The sequence below is a fragment of the Raphanus sativus genome, chromosome 5, assembly GCF_000801105.2.
Source record: "Raphanus sativus cultivar WK10039 chromosome 5, ASM80110v3, whole genome shotgun sequence".
NCBI lineage: Eukaryota > Viridiplantae > Streptophyta > Magnoliopsida > Brassicales > Brassicaceae > Raphanus > Raphanus sativus.
Genome location: NC_079515.1, coordinates 10,444,888 through 10,467,848, shown reverse-complemented (window position 1 = coordinate 10,467,848; position 22,961 = coordinate 10,444,888). Strand labels below are relative to the sequence as shown.

Here is a 22,961-nt window from a genome sequence, read left to right as displayed (position 1 = left end):
CAATTGCTTCATGAACATTTCGTGGTAATAGTTCCTTGAAAGCAAACGGAAGTAAGCGCTGCATCAACACATGACAATCGTGACTTTTTAAGCCAATAAACTTTCCTTCCTTTCTGTCGATACAGTTACGCAAATTAGATGCGTAACCGTCTGGAAACTCCACATCGTTTGAATCGAAGAACGCATTTTTTCCCTCTGCATCAAGTCGGTATATGGGAAAAGGAGCCCTACCATTCCCATCAACATGAAGTTCTGAACGATCACATATATCAACTAAATCCAGTATTGACTTCAAATTATCCTTTGTTTTACCTTGAACGTTAAGGATCGTGTTCATGAGGTTGTCAAAAAAGTTCTTCTCAATATGCATGACATATAAATTATGTCTTAGCAGATGATCCTTCCAGTATGGCAGATCCCAGAAAATACTTTTTTTGTGCCAGTTATGTAGTTCTCCAACAGCACTACAAGAAAACACGATTTTAACGACGACCATTTTCCTCGCTAAATCGTCGTAAATACGTCTTTACGACGATTTAGCGAGGAAACGCATATCGTCGTTAAAGTTTGGTCGTAACGGATATTTAATCGCCATTTCGTCGTAAAAGTACGAGGGACCCATTTCGTCGTAAAAGGAAGGTTAATATTTCGTCGTAAAGAACACGTAGATTTCCACGTAAAGTGGACGCTATATTTCCACGTAAAAGACACGTAATATTTCCTCGTAAAATACACGTAAACTATCCTCGTAAGAAAAACGTAAATAATACTCGTAAAGTAAACGTAAATAATACACGTAAAGTAGACGTAAACTTTCGTCGTAAAGGGAACGTAGAATCTGACACGTAGATTCGTCGTAAGATTTCGTCGTTCTTTACACGTCCACTTACTCGTCAATTCCTCGTGAGTTAACGAGGAATTTGCTTCGATTTTTATAACTAATTTATTTTTTAAATTTAAATTTTAATATTATAGAAAATAATTATTTCAAAAATATTAGAAATATAAATAATTACTAATGCGAAAATATTAAAAATTTGGAATAAATTAAAACCGAAAATATTATATAAATAAAAGTTTAGAATTTTAATATTAATACATAGAAAAAAAAAACTAAGTCGGGCCGGGGCGGTGGATCGTTTCCCGGTAGAGGTCTTCACTCCTCCTCTGTAGTTCCTCCTCTTGCTGCTGAGTACGAGAAGGCTCGGGAACCGGGTTCCGTCGTCGCATATCCGCCAACAACTCCTCCCATTGGGGATTTCCAGAAGATATAACTTCCAGAAATCCCTCCACTCCACCCATACGAGCTTGGAATGATTGGCGCGTAGACTCCAACTCCGTCTGCGTCGACGCCAACTGAGTCCGCGTCGAGTGTAACTCCGAACGCAGCTCAGTGACTTCGTCGGCTCGTCTCTGACCATAAGACGATGTCGCTCTTGGGACATCGTTGACGGAACCGATTCCCAACGTACGTCCCTTTTTCTTAGGGACGACCTACAAAGAAAAAATAAAGTTTAATGTTAATAATTTTTAAAAATAGATTAAAAGTAGATTAAAAGGTAAAATTTTTACCTCCTCGTAAATCTGATCCACTTCTTGAGTGGATAATACGACCGGTATTCCATCGCGAGATTGCTGGGTCAGCTGGGTTTGGCGGTCTTCAATCCGAGCAACGACATCGTTGTAGATTTGCTCGGACCTCGGATCCACAAATACCCCCGCCTTGGTCTTGTGGGTCCTCTCGTAAAGCTCTTTAAGAGACGGGAGTTGTCCCGTCTCTTTGGCCTGAAAATATTTAAAATTTAAAAAGTTAGAATCAATATACATATATAAGTACATATTAATTATTAAAATATTTAATATGAAAAAAATTAGAAATTAATTACCATTTCCAAGCGGACACGGGCATGGGGTTTTTGACCCGTACAGTGAAGCATCGGGCCGTTGCCGTGCTCGTCTTTGGTGTTACGAGAGGCGGAGCAGGAGTTGGAGATCGCAATGGATGATGGCAGCTCCCAGTAACGGATGAGACCATCGTAGACATCCTTGGTCAGCTCAGCGGGTTGCCCGTCCTTGTAACCCTTGTAGATCCAGTCCTCCTTCCAGTTGCCTACGGTGTCCAACAACCGCTTCTTCGCCTTTGCGGTGAACTCCCGTTTCACGTCCTCATGAACCCCGATGGACCAATGGTATCTTTGCTGCATTTTTAAACCCAAAAAAATTAATAATTAGTTAAAAACTATTAACGAAATAAAAGTTAATAATAAAAATTAAACATAAAATAATTATTTTAAAAAACTTACAGCAAATATCTTGAACCACGTGTTTCTAACGTGGTGCGGCGTCTTTTTCCAGTTTGGGTGAGCCTCTGAGAAGTATCCTTTGATGATATCGGATACGCTCGTAGCGACAGAATTGTCGACCCCAAACCTGAAAAAACAAAGTTAAAATATTAAAAAAAATATTAATAATTTTAAAAATATTTAAATAAAAAAAATTACGTACCACCGAGTCCCCTCTGGTCGGTCGGGGTCTAAAACCGGTAAACCGGCTCGGCCTGGTTGAGCGAGAAGATCCTTAACCGTGTACCGAGCAAAAGGAGCGGTCGGCGGCACCCGCAACTCCGGATGAATGTATCCGGGTGCAACCGGATCTGGAACCGCCTGAGGTGCAGCAGGTGGGGGTGGTGCACCAGATGGAGGAACCGGTGGTGGCTGTGACTGAGACTCCGGGACAATCTCTGGAATGGAGGAACCGGGAGCTGAAGATGATGATCCAGCAGCAGGATCACCACAGAACATCTGACTGTAGTGGGGGGTTTTCTTCTGCTTGTTCTTTCTAACCATCTGAAAAAAAATTCAGATTGTTAGAAAAAACAAGTAGAAGAAATCAAACTAATCAAAATTCTCTACACTAACCACCTAATCAACTATAAACCTATCTAAATTCACTAAACTAAACCACCTAATTCTAGAGAGAGATTAGAGAGAACCTTGGGAGGTGTAGGAGAGGAAATTGGGACGAAATGAAGTGGCTGGTTCTCGCGGGTATATATAAGATTACATAGGGACGTAAAGTCCTCGTAAATTTACGACGAAACAGCAAGGCCCGTGTCATTATTTACGACGATTTTGCAAGGCCCGTCTTTTTAACTTTACGACGAAACTGCAAGGCCCGTGTTTTTTGTTCACGTGGATATTACGACGAAACCGTGGATTTAGCATTTGTTTTTACATTCCCTAAACCCTAAACCTCAAATTCCTAATTTTTATTATTTTCTTAATCATGAAATTTTAATTATATAGGTTTAATTTATTTTTTAAGTGAATCGAAACCGTATATATATAGATTGAGGTTTGGGGTTTAGGGTATAGGGATTTCATAAAAACATGTTAATTCCTCGTAAACAAGCGTGGTTATTACGACGAAAAAAGAAACAATCCTTGCTAATTCCACGTAAGCAAGTTTCGTCGTAAAGACCTCGCAAGCTTACGTGGAATTAGCAAGGATTGTTTCTTTTTTCGTCGTAAAGGACACGTTAATTACGAGTTTTTAACGAGGTTATTTTGTAAATCCCTAAACCCCTAACCCTTTACCCTAAATCCGTAAATCCGTAAACCCCTATCCCATTACTAGTAACATCTATATGTGTTAAGTTAATTTAATCAAGAAATTTTAAATATGCATGTTTATTAAGTCTTCTTGAGTGAATTGAGTTTAGCAATGTAAACCTTATATATGATTCACTTATAAGTTAAGGAAGTTTTGGTTAATTTTGGGTTTGATGTTTTAAATTCTTAATTTTTTTAATCATACAATGTTAATTATACAGGTTTATTGTGTCTGCTAAGTGAAAACATATATAGAATGAGGTTTGGGGTTTGGGGTTTAGAGTTTTAGGGATTTAAACACGAAACTCGTTAAATCAACGTAAATAAACGAGGTCTTTACGACGAAACAGCTAAAAGGCTTGTTATTTCCACGTAAGCTGATTTCGTCGTAAGAACCACGCACGCTTACGTGGAATTTGCAAGGCCCGTATTTATTTTTAACGTGTGCTTTACGACGTAATCAGCTTACGTGGATTTTGCAAGGCCCGTGTTATTCTTTACGAGGAATTAACGTCGATAACCTTAAAATCCCTAAAAATGTAAACCACAAACACCAAACCTCAAACATCCTTTAACTTATAACTCAATCTCAAACACCAAACCCCATACCCTAAACCCCAAATGCATTAATCAAGTCTGAAAATAAATAATATTTTAAAAAAATTACATCATCATTCAGATACATCATCATTCTCTTCAACACTAGAAACATCATCACTTTCATTAAACTCGTCCTCAACAGCATCGTCAGTGGTATCGTCGGGAAGATCTTCATACTCATGATTATGCGGATCAATGAGTAGGATGTCTTCCATTTGTTGTTCAGGTTCTTCGACTTCATTGATGTGTTCTTCTTGCAAAGGTGGTTCTTCTCCACCGATTATTCGTCCACGGGGTGTAACTTTGATAACAGCTAACCAACTTATTCCAGATTCTCGCAACCTCGGGTATGGTAGGAAGCTAACTTGGTCTGCTTGCGAAGCTAATATGAAAGGCTCGAATTTGTTGTACCTCCGTCCACCATTGACAGCAACTACACCGAATTTGTTAAATCAAACACCTCTGTTGACCACGGGGTCGAACCAGTCACATTTGAATATGACGCATTTCAGCTTCAATAACCCAGGGAATTCCACTTCAATAATCTCCTGCAAGATCCCGTAGAAATCGGTTTCGCCTTTCACACAAATTCCATAATTGCTGGTCGCCCGGTGTTTACCATACTCGTACGTATGAAAAGTAAAGCCTCGTGAGAAATACATTGGTGATGTGGTGACCTTTGCAAGTGGACCCTGAACTAATTCGTGAAACCATATGGGATAATCTGGATCCTCATATTCAACCTGCAAAATTAAATTAAAGAGAACATTGAAACAAACGTCTTTCGTTACACCCCGTGGACGAAACAAATATCGGATTGGAGTAAATACCTGACTCTTCAACCATTTAATAAAGTGTCGATCTTTCCTTTTATCTACCTCACTTGTGGATATACCTGGGATAGCTTCTTGGACTTGACTAACAAATAGACTGTAAAATGCACATATTTTATTAGTTATATCATCATTTGAAAAATATATTTTAATTACAATTAGTTTAGAACTTTCCATATATGTTACCTTTCAAAATAGCGCATAAATGGATCCTCACAATTAAGTAGAATGTAAGTGTGTGCACTATGGGCGTCTTCATCACTCGACCACCAAACCTCTTTCGTTTTCCCACCCATTCGCCCAATCTGGCTAAAGATATCCGGAACACCAGCAACTGCATATGTTGGGGCAACACCACCATCATCATATCTTCTTGGAGCTCTTTGTCGGGTCCGTACATTAGGTGCAAAGTAGTACGATGTGAAGTGAGATGTTTCTTCCGTCAAACTTCCAGCAATTATAGAACCTTCAACCTTTGCGAGTTTTTTTGCCTTTCCCTTCAAATATTTCATGGCCCGCTCATACTGATACATCCATCCATAATGTACTGGTCCTCGAAGCAATGCCTCATACGGGAGGTGGACAGCTAAATGCTCCATGACGTCAAAAAATGAGGGAGGAAATATCATCTCCAAGTTGCACAATAAGATTGGAATGTTCTCGTGAAGTTGTTCTACGACATCCTCTTTAAGAGTGCGAGTGCTCAAGTCCCTGAAAAATGCTCCAATGGCTTTGTATATTCCAAAAACAATTAAGCAAATTATTAGTGCATATTTTTGAAAAATAAATTAAAAAATTAATTAGTGTGAGTAATAATATATTACCTGCAAGTGCTTCATGTACTTTTGTTGGAAGTAGCTCCGCAAATGCAAAGGGAAGTAGTCTTTGCATAAAGACATGACAATCATGACTCTTCATCCCGGAGAACTTTTGGCCCTTTTCAACACATCTAGAGAGGTTTGAAACATACCCATCAGGAAACTTCACTGCTGATGCAACCCAGTTGAACAAGACCGACTTTTGTTCTGAAGACAATCTGAATACCGGTACAGGAACTTGTCCATTGCTTTTTATATGTAACTCGGGTCTTGAGCAAATATCAGGCAAGTCCAACCTCGATTTTTGATTGTCTTTTGTCTTCCCTGGAACATTCAATATTGTATTCATGATGTTCTCAAAAAAATTCTTCTCAATATGCATCACATCTAGGTTGTGGCGCAAAAGAAGATCCTTCCAATACGGCAACTCCCAAAATATACTCTTCTTATGCCAGTTGTGCTGAACTCCATAATAATCAGGCATATTACCGGGAACATGCCAATTACCACCACAACGAACTGTTTCTTGAGCTCCGTAGTAATCGATTTGCTGTTCAATTTGTTCTCCAGTTAAATACGGAGGAGGAGTGTCTCTCACAACCCTTTTCTGCCTAAACAATTTCATGTTTCTTCGATAAGGATGATTAATGGGAAGAAATCGCCGATGACAATCGAACCAACTTGTCTTCCTACCGTTATTCAGCTGAAATGCATCTGTCGTTCCATTACAATATGGACAAGATAATCTCCCATGTGTAGTCCACCCAGACAACATCCCATAAGCAGGAAAGTCACTTATGGTCCACAAAACCATCGCTCGCATCGTAAAATTTGTCTTCGTTGAGCAGTCGTACGTCCTCACCCCTGTTGACCACAAATCTTTCAACTCTTTTATCAGTGGCTGTAGAAAGACATCCAGAGACCTTTTTGGATGGTTCGGACCAGGTATTAATATGGTCAAGAACAGAAACTCCCGTTGCATGCACATATCTGGAGGCAGGTTGTATGGCGTCATAAAGACTGGCCACAATGAATATTGTCTCCCTGACATACCGAAGGGACTAAATCCGTCCGTGCATAATCCCATATACACATTTCGGCTATTGCTAGAGTATTGTGGATATATTTTGTTAAAATGTTTCCAAGCTCTTGCATCTGATGGATGAGTCATCTCACCATCCGTCTGAGTATGCTCGGCATGCCATCTCATTTTTCCAGCAGTCTCCTCAGATTGGTACAATCTTTTCAATCTGTCGGTAATTGGTAGGTACCACATCCTTTGGTACGGTACCCTATTACGTCCTCGTCCTTGCGGTTTGAATCGTGGCTTTTTGCAGAATCGACACTCTTCTAACTTCTCATCATCTCCCCAGTAGAGCATGCAGTTGTCGATGCAAACGTCTATCATCTCAGAAGGCAACCCCAGACTATAAAATAGTTTCTGAATCTCATAATAAGAATCAGCAGAGACATTGTCTTCCGGCAAATACTCTTTAAACAAGTCTGTCCATGCATTCATGCAACTTTCAGGTAGATTATGATCAGTTTTAATACTCATCATTCTAGCAGCCAACGACAATTTAGAGAGACCTTCTCTACAACCACTGTAAAGTGGCTGATTCGCAGCATCTAACATTTCATAAAACTTTTTTGCATCTATGTTAGGTTCTTCAACTTCATCATCATCATGAGCAACAAATGCATCAGCTACCATATCATGAACCCTATCATAATTATCTACCATCTGCTCCTCCTGATGGTATCTATGTTGATTATGCAAATGATCAACCGGTTCATTCTGAAAATTGCTATTACTACTACTAGCTTCATTCTCATAATTATAACCTTCTCCATGTTGAAACCAGATATAGTAATTTGGCATGAAACCTCTATTTATTAAATGCTTCCAAACATTTTCACGAGTTGCCAGTTTTGAGTTGTTGCATTTTCGACAAGGACAAAACATCTTACCGCTTTCTTGGGCGAGCGGTGTAGAATCTGCTTGATGCATAAATGTCTCTAGTCCTTCCAAATACTCTTTCGTCACTCTCCCGTTAGCATCTCTATGCATGTACATCCATCTCCGCAACTCTAAATAATTTCCATCACCATACATTTTTTTTTCACGTTTTTAGATTTTTTTTTCTTTTGCATGTGGTGTGTTTCAAATGTTCCTCAAATGACATATTTATAGGAAAATTCGAAATTGGTAGGTGAGATTTTACTACGAATTAACGACGAAATATGGGTAGTTAGACAAGATAAAAAACGTGTGTCACCTAAAATTAGGTGACACTCGCAAAAACCACGTAAATATTTTCTTCATTAATAACACGTTAATTATTACGTGTTCATTACGACGAAATGTTGTTTCCTCGTAAAAACGACGTTCCTTTACGTTTGGTTTACGACGAAACTCTTTCGTCGTTAATTAACGACGAAATAACGTGTTTATTGTCTTTTCACGTAACTTCCTCGTAAAGGCCTCGTAATTTTACGAGGAAATTATTTCGTCGCTAACTTTCGTCGCTAAGCCCGTGTTTTCTTGTAGTGCAGTATTTACCGGAAAACGCTCATGTCCACCGACTTATGGCGTCCTTTCTGCACCAAAATCCCTTAGTTGTGTCAACAGATCTGCCCCACAAATTTCCGGAGGTGGACTGTCAAACACCCTCTTGTTCTTCGTAAACGAAATCCTACTCCTACGATATGGATGATCAAGTGGTAGGAATCTCCTGTGACAGTTAAACCAACACATTTTCCTTCCGTGTTTTAGTTGGAAAGCATCAGTGTTATCTTGACAATATGGACATGATAGCCTTCCATGCGTTGTCCATCCAGATAACATACCATATGCTGGAAAATCACTTATTGTCCACATTAGTACTGCCCGCATTTAAAAGTTTTCTTTACACGAAATATCGTATGTTTCAGCACCTTGAGCCCATAGTTGTTGCAACTCATATATTAGTGGCTGAAGAAACACATCAAGTGATCTCTTAGGATGCTCTGGTCCGGGAACGAGAATGGAGAGAAACAAAAACTCTCGTCGCAAGCACAAGTTTGGGGGTAAGTTGTATGGTGTAACAATGACTGGTCATAGAGAATATTGTCTTCCACTCTTCCCATACGGGCTGAAACCATCAGTACATAATCCAAGGTAGACATTTCTTCTCTCATACGCAAAGTCGGGATACTTTGATTGGAAATGTTTCCACGCTTTTGCATCTGAAAGATGTCTAATCTCACCATCTGTTGAGTGCTCTGCATGCCATCTCATTCGTTGCGCTGTGCGTTCCGAAAGATACAACCTCTGCAACCTTTCCGTCAAAGGCAAATACCACATCCTTTTATATGGCACTAGAACTCTTCCACTCGTATCTTTATAACGAGGCTTCCCACAAAATTTGCATGTAGTCCGCTGGTCATCCGCCCTCCAATAAATCATGCAGTTATCGCTGCATACATCTATTACCTGATAAGATAAACCAACCCCAGCTACGAGTTTTTGAACCTCGTAGTATTAACCTGGAGCTACATTATCCTCAGGTAGAATACCTTTAACAAAATTAGCTATCGCATCCACACAGTCTTCAGCCAAGTTATAATCTGTTTTAATGCCCATCAGTCTCATAGCAGATGATAAAGCTGAATGACCATCTCTGCAACCTTCGTACAATGGTTGCTTTCCAGCATCCAACATTTCATAAAATCTCCTAGCTTCTGCATTGGGTAAATCTTCCCCTCTAAAATGATCATTTATCATCTGCTCAGTACCTACACCATAATCTACATCCGCTCTAATTGGTTCTTCTAATCTAACCGCCGGCTGAGGTTCGCTAGTATTACCAAGTTCATAATCAGTTTCCCCATGATGAGACCAAATTTTGTAACTTCGTGTAAACCCACTCAAATATAGATGAGTCCAAACATCCCACTCTTTAATAACTTTTCTATTTTTACAATTAGAGTAAGGACATCTTAACTTACATGTTTCTGCTTCCAGTTGTCGGCGAGATACCCTCATGAACTCGATTATACCTTGATTGTATTCTTCCGTAAGCAATCTCGTGTCCGGATCCAAATGAGGTCGATCGATCCAAGAACGAAAATAATTTGAAGAAGACATGTTTTTTTGGAATCAAATTCGTAATAGTAGGAGAGAAGAAGAAGAAATGGAGTGAATGAAGAGGAAGAGGGGTGGCTGTATTTATAGATGAAATCTTTCCGGCATACTGAGGAAATTCCGAGGGAAACCGACATTTCCTCGAAATTTCCTCGGAATTTTTAAAATCCCCCAACGGCTCTCCCAACGGCTCTCTAACGGCTAGAAGATGTCGTCAAAATATTAGAAATATCCGTCGGTTTTTTCCGACGAACGAGATTTCTTCGGTATTCCCTCGAAAAATACCGAGGAAGTTGGTCCTCCTCGAAATTTCCTCAAAAATTAGTGAGGAAATTTCGAGGAAACCACATTTCTTGGTTTCCTCGGTATTTCTTCGATTTTTGGTCAGAAATTTCCGAGGAACTCATTTTCCCTCGGTATTTCTCTCAGAATCAGCGTGTTTTCTTGTAGTGTAGTGCACAGATTATCTCCCGATTTCACACAAGAAATCAAAAATAAGAGGCAAACTATTGTAGATAATTAATCTATGAAATCATCCTTCCTGCATTGGGCAGAACGCCGACTTTCTTCCCATGCATAAATGATTTTAGGCCTCTGGTTCGTGCTTTTCTGATGCATCTAGGTAAAATGTAGAATTTCTACTAAAAAGAGGTCTTTTCATATTCAGATATAAAGAAACTAACCTGTATTTTGACTACATTGACCTATCAAAACGATTCCTAAACCTTATAAAAAAGATCACGTATTCTACACTTAAACTATAGAAGCAAGCAGCTAGAACTTGGGTTTATAAACCATTACACTGGAAAATGATTTGTGGTTACCTCAAGCATAGACCACCACATGGCTAGCCATACATATTAAATTAAGGGAGAATTAGAAAAAAGTGACACTTTGAACTTTTGTTTGTCCACTTAGGACTTTTCATACTTTTAACAATTTTTGACATGTTTTGTCCTTCGTTCATGGAAAAAAATAGTAAACGTAACTTTAAAAATGTAAAAAAAATATGAAAATGATTGGAAATATAGGTATGATAATTTACATGTTTAAATTTATTTTTAAAAAAATGGGGAATCATATTTTATTTTCTCTTCTAACAAAAATAGAATACACATTCGGTTAGTCTACTTAATCCAGAAAACATATACTAAGTTTAATACATAGATATATCTAGGGTATATATCGTAAACTAAGGTTTCTTCTATCTTATCTCGGAGTTAGAATTAGTTACGTCACAATCTAGCAATATGTCTTCAGTATACCAGCAGATATATAACGACATATAGCCTGAACTCTATGATGTACCTTACTTAGATGTTGTGTCATAGACTCTTCTGCCTTTTATCTTATGTGACGCATAAGGAAGAATAGGCGTTGCACGTGTTGTACTGTGTTATGGGTTAGGTATATTGCGTATTCTAGTCAAATCTGAAAAATATGGAAACTTCCATTTTTGGTTATAGATGTTTCATAAATCTTATACCAAATCTTCCTTAAATCTCGTTCTATTTTTTCTCTCACGTTTTTTCTCTACCACAATCTTTAAATTAATTAAAATTCGAACAACAGTAAAAAAAAGGATACTATGTGGTTCTGAACCCACCACCTATGACAATTTTACAAGGGCTTTAAGCAATATGACACAAAGACTTTTGTTATTTTTGATCCAGAATTTAAATATAATTTAACAAAAATATGTTTGGGTTATCTTGTGCTCCTTCTCCATCATCCAAATCACCACCTATGATCAGATACGTTTGATGTTAGTGGTTTAGTTTGCTACAGTAAATAATGTAAAGGGAAACAGTCCATCAAAGCTCTGAGTCTCTAACATCCTTATGGGATTTACTGCGACAAATTCAGAGGAAAAAAACTTAATTAATGGTGTTACCGACAATAGATTCTGCACACAGCTACAACGAAATTGATGATACAGAGTGTAAAGGGGCTCCGTTCGACAAAAATCCTAGAGAATGAAGAAGACTGTGTGACAAAATCAGTAGAGTAAGAACAAAACTCCAATTCAATGAGATCTGTGTCCGAGAACAGAGAGGAGGAAGACAAAAACTATATTAGAGACGAAAACATTGACGATTTCCGATGAAAAATAAGATTTCTCCATTCACCCTAAATCACCATTGATATGGGTTGAAGGTAAGGCGGAGAAGAAGACGCGAGAAAGAGAGGGGAGAAAAAAGTAACGTGAAAAAATAATTAGGAAAAAGATGTGAGAACTCTTTTGATTTCTTTTTTTTCTACTTTCTGTTTTATTTTATTTTGTTATAAAAACTTAAATCAGTTACAAAATATTAAAATTAATTTGATTAATTGAAAGGTATAATTGGTATTAAAGAAAATATAAATCTTATTTACTCAAATAATCCTCTACAAATATTATTCTGACAAACCTAAGATGAGAATGTCTCTTTTTCCAATTTATTCTTAAATTAATGTACATCTAGTTATACGAAATATATGTTATGCGTGTCAACTTCCTTCAACTTAATGATGTTATGTACTTAACATCACGAGCTTAGTTTTATTAATCAAAAAATATGAAGTGGACGTCGGAAATATTAACAAGTTTAATTCTCACGTTGATCAGTTAAAACATGACCTACCCGACCAAAATTTAACTAAAAGGTGACCGATCACAACAAAGAAAAATCAAAGAAATTAGTTAAATTATAATTCGATGGATCAGATTTTAATTGACGAATGAGAGAATTAAATAGAGTTAACGTCTTAAATGTCAACATCACTTTTTGGATTAGTGAAATAAAGCTCATGATGTTTAACTACACAACATCATTAAACTGAAAGATGTCATTTATAACATATAATTCGTGTAACTAAATATACATTAGTTTAGTGTGCATGGCTAACCATGTGGTGGTAAATACTTCAAAGGCAACAATTATTTTTATTTACATTGTACTCATAATCTACTGATCAATAAAACATTACTTTTGATCTATTCTTCTTGCTTTACTACATAACTTCATGTCTTGTAGTATCACGAAAAACTCAGATTTATTTTACTAACAATAAGTACTTTTTATAATTTAATGCATAAGTTTGTTATATTTTATATAAATATTAGAATAAAACATGAGCTGATGTATAACTGTATAATTAATTTAGTTATGCACCAACCGATTATGAAACCACCAGCATATTATGTAAATAAAAAGTATAATAGACTTGTTGACCAAACACAATGATACTTACAAAATAATGGATCGTTCTTTAATAGAACGTAATGATCGGTATATAATATGGCTTTTCACATATAACAGCGACTTTCTCCGTTCTACAATAAACAATTTATTCCTAATGTATGTAACAACTAACAAAGGCTACAAAGCATGAATCGAGTCAACCTTCGATCAATCAACTGATCCTAACATAAAATATATGAAACTTCGTCAATCAATAAAACAACAAAGGATTGTATGTACTTATTGTACCAATGCGAAGTACATCCAGTCTTCGACCAATGCGAAGTACATCCCTTCTTCGACCAGTGTGAAGTACATGTTTCCGTCAAATAAAAAAAAACAGCTAAGTTTACAAAATAAGGTAAAGTCTGCTTACGTAATTCCTTATGTTAAGAATCTATGCGTTCATCAATTATTTTTTGTCAAATTATATTTTGTTTATGAAAAAAGTAATATATAATTATAAAATAGTATTAATTGCCAAAAAAACTTCGACGCCGACAAAACCTTAAACTCTAAATCTTTTATTATAAACTCTACACTTCATTAGCTAAAGTCTAAACCCTATTCCTAATCCTAAATTCAAAACACTAATTCTAAATTTTATATCTGAAACCTAAAATTTTACACCCTAGACCCCAAAATTTAAGGTTTTAGGTTTAGCTGATGGTATTTAAAATTTATGATTTTATTTACAGTATTAACCACGTTGATTCTGTTTTGGAATATTTTATGGTTTTATTTATAAAGAGACTAGTATGACTTGATAAAATTTGGGTGACTATTCTTCAAAAAAAAAAATTTGGGTGAATATCATTTTAATGTGAAGGCACAGATTCACCCCTAGAGAATGAACAAAAAGAAAATAATTTGACAAAAAAATAATTGATGAACGCATAGATTCTTAACATAAGGAATTAAACACACCAAACTAAAAGCTTTTCTCTTTAATTGACAGAGACATGTACTTCACATTGGTAGGAGATGGATGTACTTCCCTTTGGTAGGACGGTAGGAGACGTGATATTATATATTTATAGATATTTTTCTAAAAAATATAAATTTGTAGATACTTATAATGTAGTTTAAAATTTTGCAGTTTTTTTGGTGATTATGGTGTTATGTCTTCTTCACTGGCTATAATTTAGTGATAATAATTATAAATTAAAAATATTATTTTATTTATAAATAATTAAAAAATATTATGATCTAAGTTTTCAAACACAAAAGATGTTCTTAGAAAATAATTTAATTCTTAATGTGTTATCATTTTAGACAATATATAGATATAGTTGTAGATGTAAAAATTTAATATATATTAACCATTTTAATTTTTTTAAAATTATTATATTTTATTAATTTTTATTTTTTTATTATGAAAAATAATTTATTTATTTATTAGTATGCCTAAATATAGTTTTATATTATAATAAAATAGGTTATCTATCAATTTAATGAAAATTTGAGAAATTATTTTTTATGATTCTGGTATCCGGATGTCTCCGGAGGAGACCCTATTAACATCTAATGACCGTCCACCAGAGCTTATTCGAGGAACCTGCTGAAGGCATTCAGAGATACCGCCTATTTCACCATATTTTAATGGTTGCCACCGTAAATTAAACCCGAAACCGTATTAGAGCCGAAGCCAAGTACAACTAGGCCAACCCACTTTTGTATTGAAAAGTTGTTTAAAATACCATAATTTGTCTATTACTTTTCAAAATAGGCTTTATCAAAAATAATCTAATATTTTGGATTTAGTGTTCAGTGATTATTGTAACAACTGTTTTTAATAAAATAATTTATTAATATTATAGCTAGTAATAAAATATTGTTTATAAAATAACACCAACCAATTCTTATTTATAGAAAAATAAAGATCTATAATAACCATTTTTATAAATATCTTAAATTTTTGATTAAAATATTAAACTAAATATCATAAATCATTTATAAATGTTTAAGGATAACATATAAAAATTTATAGAAATTTATAAACCCAACCTCACCCCTAAATACTGAATTCTAAACAATAATCAATAATAAAATCAAATGTTAGGATATTTTTGATTGAATGTATTTTTGAAGGTAGCCAATTTAAATATTTTAAACATTTTCTCTTAACTTTTCTTGTAACCGTTTGTTACATTTAACGGAATTTGCACTTAAAATGAGTTTATTATATTTATAGTGAAATATATTTATGCGTGGATTAGTAAGAAACTGATGTGAGATTATTATCCTGAAGGAATATGTACAATTTTAAATATATTAATGATTTTTATTTGATATGCCATGTAATTGTAAGGTTAGTTTGAACTATAATATTATTTACATATATACATGTGAAAACATAATATTCGCAAAAGCAAATTTTTCATAAACAAGTATATAATTTATTTGCTAAGATTTCAAAAAACTTTTCATGAAATGTTTTGTTTTATTGGTTGTTCTATTTAACTTTATCTTTTTAGACAACGTCTTATTTAAATAATAGAAAAGTTTCAAAAATTATATAATATTTTACAATATAGATTTTATAATAATATTGAGATGAAAGATGTGTTTACAGGCGTCTGGTCTGCGCATAACATGTCAAAGACTAAACATATGATTGATGGAGGATGTCCTCAGCGTTGCCAATGCCAAACTTTAACTAATTCAGCAGGGATTAGGAAGGGTTCCTTACTTTTATGATATTTTGGCATTACACTGTCCTCTAAAGAAATGAAAAGAAAAAACGGGCTTTCAGTCGTTCATTCACAAGTTACATGGAGATTTAGCCATGGATAGCACGGCATCTCTCGTTTGCATGCCGTTATCAATTGATTCAGTCAGTTTTTTTTTTAAAGTTATATACTCTATAATATCATTATATACAATACATAATTTTTTGTATTGCCAAATCAATGTATATGAGCGTTGGAGAATTGTGAAATGCTTATTTATTTGGAAGAGCGCTCCAAATCCAGCTAGAGGGGGGAAATGTGTTCTGATTCTGTTTTCACTTCTAAGGAATCAGGAGGACTAGGTTTAAGAAAGCTTGATGATTGGAATATGGACAAGACTTAGGTTCACTTCCTGTGGTGAACCTTTAAATTCACCACTTGATTTATAACCAATCAAAGTGACATGTGGATAATTAAATTAAAATATTAAATATATTTAAAAATAGTTGAAAAAAATAATGCCAATTCTAAATCCGAAATCTTAATTTCTAAATCCTAAACATTAATTCCTAAATCCAAACCCTATACCCTAAACTCAAATCCTAAACCCTAAACCCAAATCCTAGACCCTAAACTCAAACCGTATACGGTAAACCCAAATTTTAGACCCTAAACTCAAATCTTATATCTAAATGCTAGATCCTAAACCCAAACCGTATACTCTAAACTCAAATTCTAAATCCTAAACGCAAACCGTGAACCCTAAATCTAAACTCTATACCCTAAATCCAAATCATATACCCTAAACCCAAACCCTATACTCTAAACCCAAATCCTAAACCCTAACCCCAAACCATACCTACTTCGGGGTGCTATCACTAAAATAGAAAAAATTACGTAGTAATTCTTCTGGGTTTACAGTTTGGGTTTAGGGTTTAGAATTTGGTTTTAGGGTATACGGTTTGGGTTTAGGGTCTAGCATTTGGATCTAGGGTTTAGATCAAAGGTTTGGCTTTAAAGTCTAGAATTTGGGTTTAGAGTTTAGAATTTGGGTTTAGGGTTTAGGATTTGAGTTTAGGGTATAGGGTTTGAATTTAGAAATTAATGTTTAGGGTTTAGAAATTAAAATTTAAGGTTTAGAATTGACATTATTATTTTTTAGTTATTTTTAAATATATTTAATACTTTTTATTTAATTATCCAAATGTCACTTTGATTGGTCATTAATCAAGTGGTGAATTTTAAGATTCACCATAGGGGGTGAACCCAAGTCATGTCCTTGGAATCTATCTTATTAAAACAGAAACATTCTGTTGGACCTAATATTTATTTTGTAAGTTTTTAAATTAAATACACCTTTATACTTTATAGTTAAACCTACCTTAAATCACTAATGTTCCTTTCTTATAGTACTATCCATGTTTCCAAACAATATACTTATTTCTTTATACTACTATCAATGTTTCCAAACAATATATTTTATATACTACTATCAATATTTCCAAACAATACAATAATTAATCTTAGTTATTTTATATCCATCATTTTCTCTTTAAAATTTTGTAGAAACGTCATAATTTCATAAATTACAAAATAATAAACTTTAAAATTTGGATTATAAGATTACAAATTATGAAAATATTACAATTTCAATCAAATTAGATTACATATCGGTCATCCATGAGTTCAATCGGTTAGTCTTGGGTTTTAGTGACTTTTTAATATGAATATTTTAAAAACTAAATTGAATTGCTAGATCTCCGGATTAACCGGTATAATCACAATCGGGTTGAATTTAAAAACACTGATTTAAATACAAAAATATTTTAAATACACACTCTTTAAAAGTTAACAAAATATTTGTTAAGTTATTAGTGAAATTTTTCATCGTAAAATATTCCGCGCTTCCAAAGCGCGGGTCAAGATCTAGTATATTGTTGAGCTTGAAACACATATATCACACCTAGTAGTTATTATGCACGAAGATAATCAATTCGACCAATATGGTCGGACTCTATTATAAATTTCTTGCCACATTCTATATAGGTATCTCATCACTGAAAAATATATACTTTTTCTTCATTTTTACTTCTTTTAATAAATGATGAGCTCTATTATCAATTTTTGTAAGTCCTGAATAATTTATAGTAGGTTAAAATTCTCTCAATTTATGTTCTACAACATCAAAAAGCTTTGAATTGGTTTACTTCATACATTTACTTCTTGAAGTATTTTGAATTTATTTTTAAAGTTTAAAGACTAAATATTTAGCAGTATGAAAGAAAACTAAATAATTGATTTATTTTCTTTTTCTTTTTTTTTGTCAACTATCTGTTTTTGTTTTTCAGTTGAACAATATCTATTCTTATAAAAAAAACCTTAAAACAAGTTTGTCATAAAAACAGTCCACAAATAATGACCAAAATATCTTTTATTATGTATAAAAATTAATTACTTGAAATTAGTAATACATTAATATAAATAAATATTTTAAAAATATTTATTCAAAATATTATTATTTTAATTTTTGTACCCTAAGTTCTAGATATTAAACCCTAATTCCAAAATCCACCATTTAAAAACTAAACTCTAATCCTTAATCAATTAACCATATGGATTTATGTGTCTTTAAACCATTTAATAAAAACTATTTTGTTATTTTTATCTTTGTAAACTATTTTGTGATAAAAACATTTTTAGTGTTATTTTACCATATTTCTCATAAAAAATAGATAAGCATTAAATAAATCTATGAGTCCTAGAAGAGCCAATATATAAAGTGGAGTTATTCTTGGGTTCACCCCCTAGGGTGAACCTAGGTTCACCCCCTATGGTGAACCTCTAGGTTCACCAACCAATAGGATTTAGTTATTTCAAATTTGACATCATTTAAAAAAGGAAACAAAATATTGTCAAATTATATTACGTTTTAAAAATAAAAATAAAGTAAAAATAAATAAAATAAAGTGAAAATAAATAAAATAATACTAAAAATGCAAAAAATAAATATTTTTTCAAAAAATAAATTAATACCACAAAAAACACTAATCTCTAAATGTTAAACCCTAAATCCTTTAGTAAACCTTTGGATAAATTATAAAACTTTGATTTAAAAAAAAACTATTTATAACACAATCAACAAAAAACTATACCCTAAATCCTAATCCTAAACCCTAAACCCTTGGGTAAAACCCTAAACCCTTGGGTAAATCCGAAATTCTTGGATAAATCTTAAATTTAAGATTTATCCAAAAGTCTAAGATTTAATGTTTGTTGGGAGCGTTAAAAATATTTTTTGAAAATATTTTTTTAGATTAAAAAGTCCCTTGGGTAAATCCGAAATTCTTGGATAAATCTTAAAATTTAAGATTTATCCAAAATTCTAAGATTTAATGTTTGTTGGGAGCGTTAAAAATATTTTTTGAAAATATTTTTTTTAGATTAAAAAGTTTTTTTTTTGTGATTAGTATAATTTTTATTTAATTTTATTTTGAAAGTATAATATAATTCGATAATATTTTATTTTCTTTTTTAAAAGATACTGAATCTTAAATGACACAATCCTATTGGTTGGTGAACCTAGAGGTTCACCCTATGGAGTGAACTCAAGAATAAGTATATAAAGTGCTCTTGTTCGAAGTTTAGGGCCCAACACAAATTTTCAACACACCAGAATCCAAAATTAAAGTGTCCCCATATTGTCGACATGCTTTCCGAAGAAATTCAGTTTGTGAATCAAATCACCGACTTGTACAACCAGATCTTGAAGCTCAGGAGTTTAAGACCCTCCAACGAATGCGATACATTATTCGAAAAGCTCGAAACTTTGTGCATGACCGCTGACACAAACATTGACGTTCAAAAAATGAGCCATGAAGTCCAGGGCATGAGGTCCCATCTCATCAAGCTACATGGTGAAGCAACTGGATATCTTGAGAAACATTTCTCTGAGATCTTGGGATCTCTGGAAGATAACCCAGTTGATCACGTAGATCTCTACCCTAGCTACCTACTCACTGTTAACATGATCAAGCTCGAGCTCGATCTCATCAGGAAACACACACTACGTCTTCCGACCAAGATTGCGTTCGTGGGCTCGGGTTCCATACCCATGTCGTCCATCGTTTTGGCTAAGTTCCACCTTCCAAACACTACGTTCCACAACTTCGACATTGACCATCAGGCCAACGCTCTCGCCACCCATCTTGTTTCACGTGACCCCGACCTCTCCCAGCGCCTGTTCTTCTATACAACGGACATACTCAACATGACCGCGGTAATTCTACGTGAGTACGACGTAATATTTTTGGCATCTATGGTTGGATTGACCAAAGAGGCAAAGGTTAAAGCTATTGAACATTTAGAGAAACACATGGCTCCTGAAGCGCTTCTCATGCTTAGGAGTTCTCATGGACTTAGGTCTTTCATATATCAATCCGTTGATCCTTGTGATCTTAAAGGCTTTAATGTCTTGACGATTCATCACCCGATGTCCAATAAAGTGCCTACCTCTGTGGTGATTGCACGCAAGCTTGGTGGTAAGTCAACGTACGAGGAGAATAATGGGGTTCGTAGCGGCAAGATTTGATGCTGAATATACAGCCACTCCGGCCAGTGTTCACCTTGCAAGTCTGGGTGGTATTTTATATTTGAAATGCGTTATTAAGAAATAAGCGCGATGCGTCGTGTATTATGTATTGTGTTTGTTGGTAAGTTTAACCAACAAACAGTTTATTGTGTAATTTGCTTTGGAATTGTTGATTGTGGTTGTTATTTTCCTAATAAATTTGGTCCAATACGTGGGAGTTCCATGTATTTCCATGAATTTTGTTTTTATTAACCGACGAATATTATCTTTGTTTGAGAAGATTCTATGAAGGGGGAAAAGAGTTTATTTGAGGAAAAAATATCTATGAATTTATCATAAAATGTCACAAGATCGATACATAAAGTGCCCTTCAACAGAATGAACATTAGAGCACCATTATTGGTGTATCTTAGCTCAGTCTTTAGCATTTATTTGTCAAAAAAATTAATCTAAAATAGGCAATTAAACCAAGGACGAGTCTTAGCTTAGATACAAATTTGCTCGTCCTTAGCTGGACACACGTCGCTCTCTCTTCTTCCCGTCTAATCTTCTTCAGCGACAGAGAATAGGAATCAGCTTCCCAGCATCAAACAAATCGTCTCCCTCTTCCTCACTTTTGATTGATAATACTCAGGAGTTAAAGTTCAAGCAGGGAGGCCCTTTGTGGTATGTAGGTTTGTGATTCAATCTGGTGTTTCCTGATTTGATGTTGAATTGCTATGATCTGATTATAAAGCTGTGATTTTTTTTCTTAATTTGGGGTTCATGAAATTGGATTGAAAGGTTGTGACTTTCTGAGAATTTACGTTTCCTTTTGTTTCTGAGATTTTTTTTTGTTTATGTCATATACTTTCTTCATCCGTTGGATTATTTTACAGATGATATATAATCAAGAACCATCCATTTTCTCAAGCAGTACAGAAACGAAGGATGTAAAGGGTTGAAGAAATGACTCGTCATATAAAATGACTCGTCTCTCTTCCATCTCTCCGCAGAAACCAAAGCAAAGGAAGAAAAATATGGCTCAAACTCTCGATTGGAATGTTGTTATTGATGAAAAATCTCAGGTACTAATTTTAAGACACAGAGTTGTGGGCTTGTCTGATTTCTAATATACATTTGTTTTGTGTGTGTGTTTAAGGGGTTTATGAGATCATAGAAGCTATGGGAATGGCGTCCATGAGCAGCTCTAGTGGAGAAAGCCTTAAACTTTGCGTGTTTGACTTGAGGAGAGGCCAAAATGAAGGACAGGAGCTTGACAAGATCTTGTTCTTCTTTCCTCCTGATGTATCTTTCTCCTCTCAGCTCTCTGTTATCGGCCTCAGCGAAGGCCTTATCATATTCACCAGGTCAGCTTCTAGATAAATTCTCTTTCTTTTCAGAGAAGACCATCCATTGGTTTCTCTCACTGCGGATCATCTTTTCATGAGTTTTGAGGTTAACATTATGTTTCATAACTCCTGTTTGGTTTTACTGAAACATTGTTTATGGAATTTAAAATGCAGACTTTTCTCACCAGAAGCAGCTTGTGAGGTAATAGAAGAGAGAGACATTCTCATGTCTTCTATGAAGCCGAGCCTGATATATGGATGGTCATGGTACATCCTTATCAACTCCGTTTCTTCTTTGAATCTCTCATTTTTCATATGCATTATTAGGAGAGCAAAATTTTTATAATAGTCTCTTGTAGGTTGTAGAGAAAAATAAGGAGATTGAAGCCATATGGAGGGTTGATGCATTGCAGAAGGTGCTAAAGAAAGTTCATTCCCTCTTTGTTATGTTTCACGGATCAGTTAGGTCATTGCTTGATAAAGAACCATCTGGTGGGCTTATCGGATCACACTTGCAGTTATATGTTTTGTTTTGGAATTTTTAAACCTAAGGACCAACCAAAAGTCCCACCAATAATCACAAATTTCATTAAAGTTCCATAACAATGTCCTAAACTACAAATATTAATAAAAAACTCTAAGGACTTGCTAAAAAGTCCCACTGAAAATGATGCTCTTGGATGATTGGTTGTTGCTATAGTAGCTGTCACAGCAAAACTATATGTAAAGCCCTAAATTTACTTAAACCATATTTATTAATTTTAATAAGTCACATCCATTTCAATAATTAAGTATGTATGTGCTGTAGAAAGCCAAACTTCCCCAGCCAGTTTTATTTGTTTTCCAAAGTTTTAATCCTAGAGCAAAATTTTAAATCTACCGCTTTCACGTGATACGGGGTTTGATCAATAATGATATTTATTCATTGTCAAAATACTATCATATATTCTAGATAAATATAAAATTTTCATATTTTTTACGCTTATTATTAATTCAAGTGTAAAAAATATTGAATAAACAATATTTAAGCGACATAGATATTTAAGCGACATAGATACATATATAAAACTGTTGTCCTATATTCCACTTAATTCCATATATTTTATTTTCTATGGACATTTGAAAAAAGGGTTTTTGAAGTCGGCATAAGAAAAATTT

The 22,961-nt window shown here is 34.4% G+C and overlaps 4 protein-coding genes across 6 annotated transcripts; 2 read left to right on the top strand and 2 right to left on the bottom strand.

The window, feature by feature from the left end:
* Positions 1-1,111: 1,111 nt before the first annotated feature.
* On the bottom strand, positions 1,112-2,846 carry LOC130494838 (uncharacterized). Its single transcript, XM_056985646.1, has 5 exons — positions 2,506-2,846; positions 2,304-2,430; positions 1,887-2,165; positions 1,573-1,785; positions 1,112-1,494 (listed from the first exon to the last, which is right to left on the bottom strand). Exons 1-5 carry the CDS (start codon positions 2,844-2,846, stop codon positions 1,114-1,116), a joined length of 1,341 nt encoding a protein of 446 aa, XP_056841626.1. The 3' UTR covers positions 1,112-1,113.
* Positions 2,847-5,501: 2,655 nt separating this feature from the next.
* LOC130494837 (uncharacterized) lies at positions 5,502-6,346 on the bottom strand. The gene is made up of 3 exons (XM_056985645.1): positions 5,869-6,346; positions 5,687-5,774; positions 5,502-5,541 (listed from the first exon to the last, which is right to left on the bottom strand). Exons 1-3 carry the CDS (start codon positions 6,344-6,346, stop codon positions 5,502-5,504), a joined length of 606 nt encoding a protein of 201 aa, XP_056841625.1.
* Positions 6,347-19,590: 13,244 nt separating this feature from the next.
* On the top strand, positions 19,591-20,472 carry LOC108860857 (nicotianamine synthase 2-like). Its single transcript, XM_018634708.2, has one exon. It carries the CDS (start codon positions 19,591-19,593, stop codon positions 20,470-20,472), a length of 882 nt encoding a protein of 293 aa, XP_018490210.1.
* Positions 20,473-20,940: 468 nt separating this feature from the next.
* On the top strand, positions 20,941-22,471 carry LOC108842817 (vacuolar fusion protein CCZ1 homolog B). 3 transcript variants are annotated; one of them, XR_001948280.2, is made up of 5 exons: positions 20,941-21,146; positions 21,351-21,539; positions 21,614-21,821; positions 21,992-22,070; positions 22,163-22,471. XR_001948280.2 is itself a non-coding variant. In XM_018615848.2 (5 exons), exons 3-5 carry the CDS (start codon positions 21,637-21,639, stop codon positions 22,167-22,169), a joined length of 285 nt encoding a protein of 94 aa, XP_018471350.2. In that variant the 5' UTR covers positions 20,945-21,138; positions 21,351-21,539; positions 21,614-21,636; the 3' UTR covers positions 22,170-22,471. The 3 variants fall into 3 exon arrangements, 2 of the variants coding, with proteins under 2 accessions (XP_018471350.2, XP_056842737.1); XM_018615848.2 differs by having other exon boundaries at positions 20,945-21,138; positions 21,978-22,070; XM_056986757.1 differs by having other exon boundaries at positions 20,945-21,146; positions 21,978-22,070.
* The last annotated feature ends 490 nt before the right edge of the window (positions 22,472-22,961 follow it).

What these genes read in the sequence shown, in the direction of transcription:
- LOC108860857 (XM_018634708.2), top strand. Translation starts at nt 19,591, where the DNA reads ATGCTTTCCGAAGAAATTCAGTTTGTGAATCAAATCACCGACTTGTAC.
- LOC130494838 (XM_056985646.1), bottom strand. Translation starts at nt 2,846, where the DNA reads ATGGTTAGAAAGAACAAGCAGAAGAAAACCCCCCACTACAGTCAGATG. An exon ending in CGACCAGAGGGGACTCGGTG is followed by an intron (nt 2,431 to 2,505) that starts GTACGTAATTTT and finishes TTGTTTTTTCAG; the next exon opens with GTTTGGGGTCGACAATTCTG. An exon ending in TGGATCAGATTTACGAGGAG is followed by an intron (nt 1,495 to 1,572) that starts GTAAAAATTTTA and finishes TTTTCTTTGTAG; the next exon opens with GTCGTCCCTAAGAAAAAGGG.
- LOC130494837 (XM_056985645.1), bottom strand. Translation starts at nt 6,346, where the DNA reads ATGCCTGATTATTATGGAGTTCAGCACAACTGGCATAAGAAGAGTATA. An exon ending in AGTACATGAAGCACTTGCAG is followed by an intron (nt 5,775 to 5,868) that starts GTAATATATTAT and finishes GAATATACAAAG; the next exon opens with CCATTGGAGCATTTTTCAGG. An exon ending in GAGAACATTCCAATCTTATT is followed by an intron (nt 5,542 to 5,686) that starts GTGCAACTTGGA and finishes AAATATTTGAAG; the next exon opens with GGAAAGGCAAAAAAACTCGC.
- LOC108842817 (XM_018615848.2), top strand. Translation starts at nt 21,637, where the DNA reads ATGGGAATGGCGTCCATGAGCAGCTCTAGTGGAGAAAGCCTTAAACTT. An exon ending in GGCCTTATCATATTCACCAG is followed by an intron (nt 21,822 to 21,977) that starts GTCAGCTTCTAG and finishes TTTAAAATGCAG; the next exon opens with ACTTTTCTCACCAGAAGCAG.